Here is a 13,177-nt window from a genome sequence, read left to right as displayed (position 1 = left end):
AATGTCAATTTCTAATGAATGATTCAGCTCCAGAGGTTACTGTGGATGTCGCCATTTTTTTAGTAGAAGTGCTAAATGTCCAAAAACGTATAACCTCTGATATCTGATGTTACTGGCTATGATTTTATCTTATCGGTTTTAAGATTTATGACCATTGTTCGTATCAATTGTAACAATTTATATGCCATTAAAGGTTCATGAATGAATGAATGAATGAATGAATGAGTGAATCAAATGAAAATGTTCACTCGTGCTTGTTTTAAGTGAGCACGGGTCACTTTTCCAGCTCAAAATGGTTAAATAATGAAGAGCTAATGAGCTTGGCTAGTTGTCTTTTAATCTGCTGTTCAGCACTAAATGGGTGATCAGGGAAGCATCTTGTCCTTTACACTGAGCAGTGGCATTTGAATCTCTGTTGTACTGCCTGAACCACATATGAATGAGAAATCAGATGTGTGTTCTAGCTGCCTGCTGTTTGTACATTTGTACTGTGAGCCAACCTTAACACAGTTTATTTATTTTACAGCGCTTACAGTGTGCCTTTCTCAAGCAGACACCAACAGCTTTGCGTGTCATGTGTAGAAAGGCGCACTGCTATAGCAGACAAAATGTAACTGTCTTGTTGGAAAAATTAGGAATGTTGAGGGGGGAGAGAGACAGACTGTTTTTACTAGGTTCTTTGTATGAAAATCAATTTTCCCCCTACTTGTGATTGTCAGCCTATATGTAATATGATTGCAGAGAATTACAGCAACTGTTCCTCATTTGGGCTTATTTTCTGTATCAGAACTCTGGCTGAGAGGAAAGTAAGGCTCCATCTTTCCGTTGCAAAGTCCTTGTGTTTGTTGGGGACCAATATGAGGATTTTGTGCAATGGACCGTTTTGTGCTTCCCAGAATCATACCAGCTCTGTTCTGTTTGTGACCACCACATTCAGGGAGAAGTGACTGCCCCCTCCCCCTGCTGTTTTAACATCTTGATATGGACCATTGTAAAAATCACGGTGCTTATATGTCTACACATAAATTTCACAGTAAAGCTGATAGTGACTCCATAATTGTTCCAAAACACAAGTACTTTGTAATGTGTAGATGGAACCTAACATCAGTAGGAGTCCTGCAGGGAGTAGGGGAGGGGTTTGGCATTCTTCGTCCTGCTCCGCCTTTTGTTCTAAAAATCAGATCATCGCCCTTACTTTATATGTGAATGGGGAAATAACCCAGGTGCAAACAAACTGGTTTTGAGTCTTGAGGTCAATTCACATGTGCAAACTTGAAGCGCTTTTCAGCCCCTCTCCCTGGCTGGTGTTCACATATGGAAAACAGAAACATAGTTCTAAAATGAGTTTGGTACTAAGTTTCTGAGTCATCTAGTAGTCATATGGGAAGATTGATTTATGTTCATATTTTAATTTTTCTGTACTTCACTATGCACCTGTGATTTCATCCTCAGTGCTGGTGTCCCAACATCTTTGGGGCTTGAGGAAGGTAACCAGGAGCCTTCAGAGTTGTTTCAACCATGAAGTATTCCACAGGGTTTTTATTGCTATAGATGAGCGGTTGTCCTTGTGCAAACTGAGGGCTGATTCCCTCTTTACAGTCTACGTAGGCTTTGTCTGAAGTCACCACTCTGTCTTTCAGGCAGACATGAGTTGTGGATTTTTTCTCAATTCCCATGCATGTGGTGCCTGATCCAGATTGGGACTGCTGTGCACAAGGAGACGGGGATTCAGCCCTCACCCTTCCCATTTTCCTAACCTGAAATGACCCTGGGAGTGTTATTGGTCCCATAGGAAAAAATGGGATAGATGTAGGTTTCCCCAACAGGACAGATAGCACCCTGGGACTGTTTCAGGTCAAGAAAATGGTGTGGTTGGGAAGCTGAAGCCCTGTCTCCCTTCACATGGCAGTCCTGATCCAAATTGGTCACTCCATGAAAGAGAATTGAAGTAAGTGTTAGAAGTCTTGATAGAATGGCTGGTGGCTGGAAAGATGTATTTGTGTTTGTCATCTTGGAAACAGGCAGTTTTGCATTTATTTGTTTAAGGTCCATGCACATGTACACAAAAAGATGTAAACACGCACACAAAATGATCCTGTTCTTTCCCAATTGTCATCCCACCCGTTTCCTTTTGAGGGCCCTGAGGAAGAGCAGGCCTTTTTTTTTAGGAGATAAATATAGATGTAAACAAGAAAACAGGATGTGTTCTCTGATGATTTAAAAATAGTGCCTGAATGACGTTCAAATCCCACTTAGCCCTGTTTTGATAACTTGGACCTTCTTGACAGCATGCTTCGCTGGCTTTCAGCTCTGTGGGAACACTAGAACCATTCAGATTTACAAAATTATTCCTTTGTTTGACTTATTCTCACGTCTTCTTTCCTTTTAATGTGAGGAACCCCTCTGTGTTTTTAGAATTCAGTCATATATTATGTAGTGGAGACTTTTCTTGCTTCTTTTGGGTTGCATATGATAGAGGCTTCTTTGAGGTCTGTCCATTAACAGCTTCAATGTCTGTTACTCATTAAAGTGACTCTTCAGGTCATACCTTGTGCTGGAAGCAGAAGAAAACCCTAAATCAGACCTTAGAATCATTATAATCAGACCCTCCCAATACTGAGCAAAATTTGTAAGTCATCTCCATGCATATTTGGTCTTTATACTCTAGAATTTTTAAAAGATCTCATGGGACTCATGGCTGCTAATTATTCCACTTTCCTGCAGAATGTATGGGGCTGACCTATGGAAACAGGATGTGGTTGTCAATCTCATGGATCCAATCTTGTTTTCTGTGTCAGCTGAGTAGTGCAGTTTTTATTCTAATCTTTTGCACCATAACTTCAGCATTCTTGAGAGACTGCATATCCAATCTTTCTTTGAAAACCACTAACAATCTTCCTGGAAAGTCTCTTTGATTATTTAGCTGCTCTGAGAACTTAAATGTACTTTCCTGTTACTTGAAAACATTTAATCTTGTATATCCAACCCTGACTGGTTCCAGGGTACATTTGTTTTCTTACTCCATTTTAACTTCTGTTAACGTATTGAAAATACAATCAGACCATTCCTGCTGGTAATTCTCCATTTGTACAAGAATTACTGTATTTTCTGGCGTATAAGACTACTTTTTAACCCAGGAAAATCTTCTCAAAAGTCGGGGGTCGTCTTATACGCCGGGTGTCGTCTTATACGCTGGATGCTGAATTCCGAGCCGGACTGGAGAATCTCCCTGGGGAGCCGCCTCCGCTCTGTCCATGTCCCCGGGGGTTGAGCCGCCCCAGGAGGACCGGTGGTGGCCGCGGGGTTGGGGCGCAGTCCCGAGGGCTGGCCCCAGGCCGCGGACTCGGGTTGGGCCACTCCAGGAGGTCTGGGGGCGGCTGCGGGGTTGGGGTGCAGTCCTGAGGGCCGACCCTAGGCCGCGGACTCGGGACAATCCCAATCTCTAAATTTTAACTGTAAAAATGGGGGGTCGTCTTATACGCCCAGTCGTCTTGTACGCCGGAAAATACGGTAAACATGCCTCTTTCCCTTTCTTCCCACCATTTATGGAGTCTGGCATAAACTAGTTTGGTGGGCGCTGAAGGTGAATATGTTTGACATTGCAGGGCAAGATGGAGAACATTTTTCAGAGTATAATACTGTTAGTGGGTGGACGGCCACTCTGTTACCTTCCAGGCATCGTTGTTAACGTATGAGTCATGACTCTTTCACAGGTGGTTTGCGAGGCTCAAACTCCCAAGGAGACTGAAATGGGCTCTCATACCGTTATTGATGACTAAATCTATAGGATGTATACCTGATTGACAAGTATGGTTCCTTGGCAGAAATAGTCTTTAAGGTAAGGAGGCAACATTTTTGAATCTTGGAAATTCTTTTTATTGCTTATTCCAAGATATTAAAGACAGGGTTCAAAGCATAGACATAAAATAGCATAATTTTTAGGCAGAGTCACATAACAGACTATTTCAGAAATTTGCACAAAATATACAGATCATAACTTATATCAAATATATTTTCATACGTTACCACCACCGCCCAGAAGGTCTCGACTAACCCTCCGAATTTTTAACAATTCCAGGCTCCTTTTATGCATTTGCTAGCCCAGACTTTTGCTGCTAGTTGGTGGTGACATTATTGCATATGGGTTCTTTTCTACTTTCCAACTAAATGATATGGAAACTAGCTGTTAATTAGCAGATGTTGCATAAAAAAACCATCATTTTAAGCTAAAATATATTTAAAATACTGCTTGCCCATTACAAGGCTCTGGGGCCCCCTTTGCTCTAAACATTAAGATTAAAAAACTGCATTTTTACTTCAATCATCTGGAAAGGCTGTTAGTGTTCTCTTCTTGTTATGAGAGCTGAAATCTAATGGGATAAAACAGAGAAATAAAAATATAGGAAAAAAACAGGTGAAGCAGCTCATAGATATACAGGGTACAGTCAGTGCCTAAGGTAGGGTTGCCAGCTCCGGGTTGGGAAATACCTTGAGGTGTTTGGGGCGGAGCCTGAGGAGGGTGGTGTTTGGGGAGGGGAGGGACTTCAATGCCACAGAGGTCTAATTGCCAAAGTGGCCATTTTCTCTATCGGCTGGAGATCAGTTGTAATAGCAGGAGATCTCCAGCTAGTACCTGGAGATTGACAACCCTAGCCTATGGCTAGGTGGAGCAAGTGGTAAAACATTTAGGTTTTGTGGGAAATTTGAAGTACAGTATTGGGATATGTTTTCTCTTTATGATCCCCAGTTCACAAGTTGCCAGGCCCACAAGAGCTGCAGGATGGAGTAGTGGAAATCAAAATGGCCAACAACCTTCATTCAGCAAGTTGGCTATAACTCTGTTATGGATGGTCATACAGCAACCATTCATAGTTCCAATTAAAAGTGATTTTGTTCTTTAAGTATGCAAGATGTGAATTGATTAGAGATATGAACGCCCAGAAAAAAATTGAAAAAAAATTAGGGGAGGGTTTCTCCGTGAACTTTTTTCCAGTTTTTCCATTGGAAAAAAACAAAGTTTTGGGGAGCATTGCAAAAAAAACCTCCCATGATTTTTTCTCTCTTTTAGAATGAGTAAAATGCTTAGGGCAAGGGTTTTCACATTCAAAATGTATGGCATGTAAGTATGAGGGGAATATTAGAGTACTGAAAAAAACTTCCATGAAATATTTTTCCTTTTTGAGTGGAAAAAAAAAACACATCGTCTGGTGACTTCCAATGGAAAAATTGGGAACTTCTGAGGTGCACTGGAAAAAACCCTCTTATATTGTAGACATACACAACATTTTTGTTGTTTAATGTAAATAATTTTGGCAGCAATTAATAAGCTATAATGTGTTTAATGATAATATATGAGTAAAGAGTTTACAGCCCATTCCTGAGTCTTGCGGTGGCCAGGGGCGGCGTGGTCAAGGCGCCCCTGCAGCGCCTCAAAAGAGGTTTCCCAGCTGCTGCAAGGTGTCGTGAGAATTTTCTATATTGAACATTAGTTCATATTAAATATATTATTAATTTATATTAAATGAGTTTGGTCATTTAAAAATGACCACATGCATACCTTAATATTATCACCTATAGTCACACAAGACCTTTAGCTGACATCAGCTCCAATTAGGCTCTTGACCCTAAAGGGCACAGGAGCTAGTCACCCAAAGCACATTGAGTGCTCCAGATCAAGGCCGTTCAAGCAGGCGGCAAATTGTCTGCCCACTCTAGGAGGAGATTGTTTTGGAACATTGATGGACAAACCCAGACACTGGAAGAATTATTATGGAACAAGATATTCCTAAACAATTTTAGTCATGATTTGTGGAAATTCATTTTCATGTGACAGGGAGGGGTCATTTGAGACCCTCTCCTCACGGTTTAGCCCATATAAGGCTGATCCAGATGCCCAGTCTTTGTCCTTCCACTGAGAGACCACAGACCCTTTGAATGGTTGCCATCTCTGTCTCTCTCTCTCTGGAAGTGACCCAGGGGCCTCTGTATCTGTTGTCTGTCAACATGTTTACGTTTGTTAAGTACTGTCATATATATTCAGTTAAATATTGTTTTCTCCTTTGCTTCATATTCTTTTTGTAAGTTCATTAAAACTGAATGGTTTCCTGCTCATATGGCTTGAATGCTGTTTAAGAATGACTGTGTAAGAATGCTTCTCTGTATGAAAGGTTCTTTTCCAGCCAGATCTCTCTGGGCTGCCTTTTGGTAAGTGAAGCAGGCAGAGAGGGCCATGCACAACGAACTAGAAGGGGGGGGGCACAACAGATTCCCCCCACACAAGGCTAAAAAAAGGCTTTAAAACAAAAAAAGGGGGCAGAAGCCCCATTGAAAAGAGTGATGCTGTGCCAAGAAAAACCTGGCGCAGCAACGCTGTTGCTGGAGGGGGTGTTCCCAGTCTGGGGGGGGCTTAGGAAGATGTCTACAGTCACCCCCGACCCTGGTAACGCCCCCCCCCCACACACACACACCAGAGCCACATTTCTTTTCCGGAATTTAGGTCCTGGAAAGGCTATGGCCTTGGAAGAGCATCTTGCAGCTCCGCGGCGCCCAGACGCCAACGGAACTGCCCCCGCTGCCAGCGTAAGTGCCTCTTATTCTGTGATAAGAGGGCACTTAACGCCACCACCACTACACTTTCAGCCCAATCCTCAGGAATAGGCTCTAAGTATTTTCAGTGTTATAAAGTTTAGCATAATATCCAAACATGCTGGCTGGTCTATTTACTGTGTCTTTATGAGAGAGTTTCTGTCCAAATAAATTCTGTAGTAAACAAAAGAAAATGTACTGTTTTCTTTTTCAAGTTTCCCCCCCCTCCCTCTCAGATGGCAAAAATTAAAGATCCGTGTGCTGTGATAGCAGAGGACGCAGCCGTCTGCAACTCTATCTCAAATATTGGGCATACTTGCAATTTTTTTTAAAAAATTAGTATTTTAATAAACGAAAGAAGAAAATAAAAAAGTACATACACTTACAGTCACACAGATTATACTCCTTTGGGGAGTAAATTTCACCTTACATTTTATACATCTTGTAAATTATTTCAGTGTTATACAATTTGCTTAATAAATTCAAAAACTACACAATCTAAGCGTTATCTATGTTATCTCTGTTTATCAATTTTTAATCTACTCTTTCCATTTAACATATTCAAAATAGCATTCCCATTTCTTCCGTGATTCTTCCATTGGCTTTTCTTTCATCATGCTGGATAATCTGGCCATCACCGCAAATTCTTCCATTTTCTGTTGCCACTTTTCTAAGTCTGGAATGTCCTCTTGTTTCCAAGATGCTGCCATTACTAGTCTGGCCACAGTTGTCAAGTAGCCAAATAGTTCTTTATGGTTTCTTTCCAGATTCTCTGGGTCAGTCCCTAACAGCATAATTTCTGAACTCAAGGGAAATTTAATTTTGAGTATTTTCTGCATTTCTTGATGGATTTGTATCCAAAACTTGTTGACCTTTTTGCATGAGCACCACATATGAAAATAAGTTCCATCTTTGTCTTTACATTTCCCACAACGGCAATCATATGATTCATTCATCTTTTTAATGTCCACTGGCGTAATGTACCATCTAAAAAATTGTTTGTACCAGTTCTCACATAGGTTATTACTAGCAGTACATTTGACTTAGTCCAAAGTCTTTCCCATTGTTGCATTGTAATCTCCTTTTTAAAGTTTTCCATCCATTTTACCATGCATGACTTGACTTGCTATGTTTCATATTTAAGTAATAATTTGTATATTTTTCTCAAAATATGATCAGTTTCTTTGCTAATTAGATTTTAAAACTCAGTATTCTTCTTTATGTTCCCCTGTTGATAGCAATCTTGTCGTATTTTCATAATCATCTGGTTGTACGTCAGCCAACCTATTTTCCTAGTCTTCTTTATCTCTTTCCAAGATTTAATTTCTCCTTGGTCATTCAGCATGACTTGATATGTTATAAAGTCTGTATCTTTTTTCTCTTCCTTGCTTAAATAAGTATCAGTTGGAGACATTATCCGTGGAGGTAAGGGACTTAATCTGCTTTTATTCCTGACCCAAATTTTCATCAATCCTTCCTTGATGATATGTTTCTCTCCAAAAATCTCTGAGTTCTTTGCCTTCCGAAGATAATAGCGAAATCCGCTATTCCACAAACCTTTTTCAATCTTCAAACTTTTTTGCTCTGGGTTCCTTATCCAGTCTGCAATCCAAGATAATCCCGCCGCTTGATGATATAGTTTGATGTTTGGCAATGCTAATCCGCCTCTCTTCTTCTCGTCTTGCATAATTTTAAAGTTAATTCTTGGTTTTTTCCCAGCCCACACGAATTTATTGATTTGTCTTTGCCAGCCCGTCAGCGTCTTAACTTCTATTTGGATTGGGAGCATTTGAAAAAGGAATGTTAATCTTGGTAATAAATTCAAATTTATTACTGCAATTCTCCCCATCCATGACAAATTTAATTTTGTCCATCTCTCCAAATCTTTCTGTATCACGACCATGTCTTCTGGTAATTATCCTTGAACAAAGTGTGGTTTTTCCTGGTGAGATAAATCCCCAAATATCTAACTGGCTCTTCTGAAATCTTGCATCCTGTCAACAACTGGATATTTTGTTTTTCATAGTTATCCACATTTTCTAAAATAATCTTCATTTTGTTTTTGTTTATTTTGTATCCCAACAGTCAACCATATTTATTTCATCCATGAGATGCTATATTGATTCTGCTGGATTCTCCGAAGTTAGCACCACATCATCCGCATAACATTTTAGTTTATATTCTTCTCCGGTACATCTGGCTCTCCAAAGAAGGGGGGAATCCCCCGAAGGGGTTCTTGCCTAGCCCTGATGCTTAGGGTCCCAGCGGTGTGTGTGTGTGTGGAAGAACGGGAGCGCTTCAAAGGCACTCCCTCTGGCTCGCCAAACTCCACTGGAAGGGGGCACTTGCAATTTTTCTGATAGAAAACAAAGATACTTATATTTTTAAATTCCACCAATATGCCAAATAGTACAATTTTAATGCTAACACATTACACATGTTAAGTTATTCTATCCTTTCCTTTTTCCTTTTATCCCTTAGAAGCTCTTTGATCAATTGATCTTGAGCAGCATATATCTAGTGTTGGAGGGATATAAGGACTGAAACAAATCTTGCCACTGACAATCAGCCTTTTGTCTTGCTTAGGCAAATTGTATTCCTCCTACTTATTAAAGAGGCTGTTGGACTGGGTTGAGAGTAATGACATCCTTGGCTGGGAACAGATTGGCTTTCGAAGGGGTTGGTCTGTCACGGACCACTGTTTAGTGCTCTCCCATCTAGCAGAGAAATATTCCTCCCCCAGAAATGGCACCCTTTATGCGGGTTTTATGGATCTTAAGGGAGCTTTTGATACCATCCCGAGGGAGAGGCTATGGTTGAAACTATCACATTCTACTATGGATAGGAGGTTACTATGGCTTATTCAGCAATTTCATACTGACCTCACAGCTCAGGTTCGCTGTGGCAACCAAGGAGAACTAACCGAGCCCTTTGAACTGGTCAAGGGAGTTAGACAAGGTTGCCTCCTTGCTCCTCTCTTGTTTAACCTATACCTGAATGATATTCTATCAGTAAAACGAATTTAGGTTTGATGGAATAATAAATTTAGCACATATTTCAATTTCCCCCTAAATTGTTTATTTTATTTAAAGCATTTCAATGCCTTTTCCTCCCCAATCAGAGTCCACAAGGTGGCAAGCATTAAAACAATTAAAATGCAGTTAAAATTATAAAATTCAATTTAAAGCACATAAAACAACACTAGAAGGAGGGCCAATAACTGCTATTGGGAGTATGCCAGATGAAACAAGTCTTTATCTGCTGGTGAAAGGCACCAATAGAGGAATATAGATGAATCTCCTTGGGGAGGGAGTTCCAAAGTGTTGGTGCCATGATGGAGAAGGCTCTTCCTCAGGTCACCACCCATCTAGCCTCAGATGGTGGGGGCAACTGAAGCCAGGCCTCTGAGGATGACCAAAGTGAGCGAGTAGGTTCATTTGGGGGAAAGCAGTCCTTAAGGTATGTTGGTCTCAAGCCGTACAGGGCTTTAAAGATAAAAACTATCACCTTGAATTGAGTCTGGAAGCAAATCAGAAGCCAGTATAGGTGGAACAAGACTGAAGTAATATGGCCTCTATGACCCATTCCACACAGCAACCTGGCCGCAGCATTCTGTACCAATTGTAGCTTCTGGATGGTCTTCAAGGGCAGCCCCACATAGAGCACATTTCAGTAATCTGATCAAATGAATCAATCAAAGTATTTATTACGGTCCAAAACCAGCAAATATAGCAAAAGTACAAATATGGGAACATTAGAAAAATAATCATAGAACACATCAACTACGAATACAGATAAACTTAAATAAATGTGTTTGACGAATACTGAAAATAAAATGACCTCAAGGGCTTGAAATCTATACCACTTTTTAATTTAAGATCACTTCTCAGTTGTTTGGGTTTTTTTTAAGGTTATAGACCTGGGCACAAAACCTGGCAATCCTTCTTGTCATTTGATAGTTTTTATCCAGGAGAAGATATTCAATTTTGATTTTATTAGATCTCCCTGGAAATCCTTCCAACAATGGCCCTATGGTTTCACTGTGGATTTTGTTGTATAAAGCACACTCCAACAATATGTGCTCAGTTGATCCTGTAATCTGATCTAGATGTTACCAGAGCATCCACCACAATGGCAAGATCTTTTCTACCCAGGAAGGGCTATAGCTGGCTCACCAGCCAAAGCTGCTGAAAGGCCACCGCTGCCACCTGTTTATCCAACAGGAGGCCCGGGTCCAGGAGCACCTCCAAGCCACAAATCTGTTTCATTAGGGGGAGTGCAGCCCTATCCAGAACAAGGGATAATCCATTTCCCATGTCAGACCTTCCCCCCATTAGTAGCACCTCCATTTTGCCAGGATTAAGTTTCAGCTTGTTAGCCCTCATCCATTCCAAAACTGCCTGCAGGCGCCTGTTAATGGTTTCCACAGGCTCCTTGGGATCAGTTGATAGCCTCCTCTCCTCCTTCCTGTTGACAGTGCAGCTGTGGTCTAAAATCAACCTGTATTCTGGGGACACTGCAGTTCTTTAGAAGTCTGCCTGGGTGCCTTATTATCAGTAACGGCTGGCAATCTTTCCTAAAATACAGAGATTATTGGATGTGTGACCTCTCTGTTCACTTGGGGTCGTGGTGAGTCTCAAGAGGCCATACGTGGCCATGACCAGAGATCATGTGTGAGATTCCTCTACAATAGATTGGAGTTCTCTAGAAGATATTGTCGAAGGCTTTCACAGTCAGAGTTCATTGGTTCTTGTAGGTTATCCGGGCTGTGTGATGATACTTTTTGCAGGACAAATGATACTTTTTGCAGGACAATGACTCAGCTCAAACCCAATCCCTTTCTGACTATATATTACTCTTCCTACACACTTGACACTGAGAGACACTGTCCTTCAGTGTTGCTCCTCTGAAGATGCCTGCCACAGCTGCTGGCGAAACGTTAGGAAAGAAAATACCAAGACCACACAGCCCAGATAACCTACAAGAACCAATCTCTAGAAGATATTGAAGGTTTTTTTTTGGCAGACTGGCTGATGTGGAAGGGTAGAGTGTTGGAAAACCACTGGCATAAATAAATTGGACAATTGCCGTTTTGGAGTGAAAGGAGACATCAAAGTAATTGCGGGTAGACATAAGGACTTGAAAATTTCAGTCAGGTGTTGTGGTCACTAGTGAACTCAGAGGTTTTCTTGGTAACAGTAGAAGATTATGAGCAGATGTGTACCTTTATTCTGCCCTTATATGATTGTCCATACCATGTCCTCCTTCCTTTAATTAACCAGTGTTTATTCCTGTGTTTTCTTGTTTAGCCAGAATGGCCGCCCATTCTTCCTGTACTTGGCCCTGGCCCATATGCACGTACCTTTGGTAATGACAGAGCCATCATGCAATCTGTCTTGTCAAGATCCATATGGAGCAAACCTGAGGGAGATGGATGCCCTGGTGGGACAAATAAAGGCCAAAATCGATAGCACTATGAGGGAAAACACACTCCTCTGGTTCACAGGTGAAACTGTAAAACTCAGTTACTGTAACAAAGATTGCTTCGATAACTTTTTATAATAGGAAGCACACAAGGGTCTATGGGAGACTTTTTGGGCTGAGCTGGGGTAATGTTTCTTTGGTGGAAAGGCAGAGGAATTAGACGAAGTATTTTAACAAATGAGGAATAAAATAGATAGTGCAGTTCAATGTGCTGTTCAAACATTATATTCAATATCTTAAATGCAGAGTCTGGAGTGTCGGCCTCAATTCAAATGTGTACTGATCAACTATCTGAAAATTTCCCCAACAGGGCAAACAGTGGCTCCCTGAAACCTTTTTCAGATCAGGAGAATGATGCAGGGGAAAGCTTGAGCCCGCTCCATGTGCACCATGGTCCCAATCAAAATCAGTGCCCCCCCCCCAATTCATGAATGCATAAGATTTCACTGATCTCAGGTAGTTCCTAACAGAGAATTTCCAACATGCATCTTGTTTGAGAAGACCCAGGGCAGATGCCGGAACAGTGTAAAGAGCTGTTGGGCTTGCAGTCATGAAGCCCACTATGTGACATTGAGCCACTGACTGTCTCTCAGCATTAATATCTCATAGGTTGGCCTTGAGAGTAAAAGTGTGAGAAATCCATGTATACCACTATGAGTTCCTTGGAAGACAGACAGGATACAAATGTGAATAATACTCACACAGAAAGTAGATTTCTGTGAATGTTGCAGCCTTAAATTGCCCTTTAGAAATTGTATTTTAAAAGACCTAGATGATATATTTGTGGACAAGAGAGCATGTACCTGCTGGTGATCTGTTTAATTAATCAGTTAGGACCCCCCCCCCCTCACATTTTTCTCTGCAGATTATTGTACTGAGGAAGCCTCCGCTTTTTGCCTTCCAGCAGAGATGGACAAGAAACTTGAAAAAGGAAATCACTGCAAGATAACCCTTTTTTATTTGCAGCAGGAAAGGGAGAAGTCAAACTAAATCTGTGGATTTGTATAGTTTGGAGACTTAGCACAGTTACTTCTCTTCCATCGGAAGCTCAGAGCAGCTCAAAGGGAGTTTCCAATTGACACACTGAAGATGTGCTTATCTTAAAGTA

General features: G+C 41.1%; 1 protein-coding gene across 1 annotated transcript in view; it reads left to right on the top strand.

Annotated features, from left to right (window-relative positions):
* ARSG (arylsulfatase G) overlaps positions 1 to 13,177 on the top strand; it is a 63,478-nt gene that overhangs the window by 23,079 nt on the left and 27,222 nt on the right. The window contains exon 6 of the mRNA XM_056848777.1: positions 11,895 to 12,091. Within this exon, the coding sequence (XP_056704755.1) occupies positions 11,895 to 12,091 (197 nt within the window). The remainder of the gene's footprint in view (positions 1 to 11,894; positions 12,092 to 13,177) is intronic.

This window comes from Euleptes europaea, chromosome 1 (genome assembly GCF_029931775.1).
Source record: "Euleptes europaea isolate rEulEur1 chromosome 1, rEulEur1.hap1, whole genome shotgun sequence".
NCBI classification, from domain to species: Eukaryota; Metazoa; Chordata; class Lepidosauria; order Squamata; family Sphaerodactylidae; genus Euleptes; species Euleptes europaea.
The sequence above is the reverse complement of the archived record's forward strand: the minus strand, read 5'-3'. Positions and strand labels throughout refer to the sequence as shown.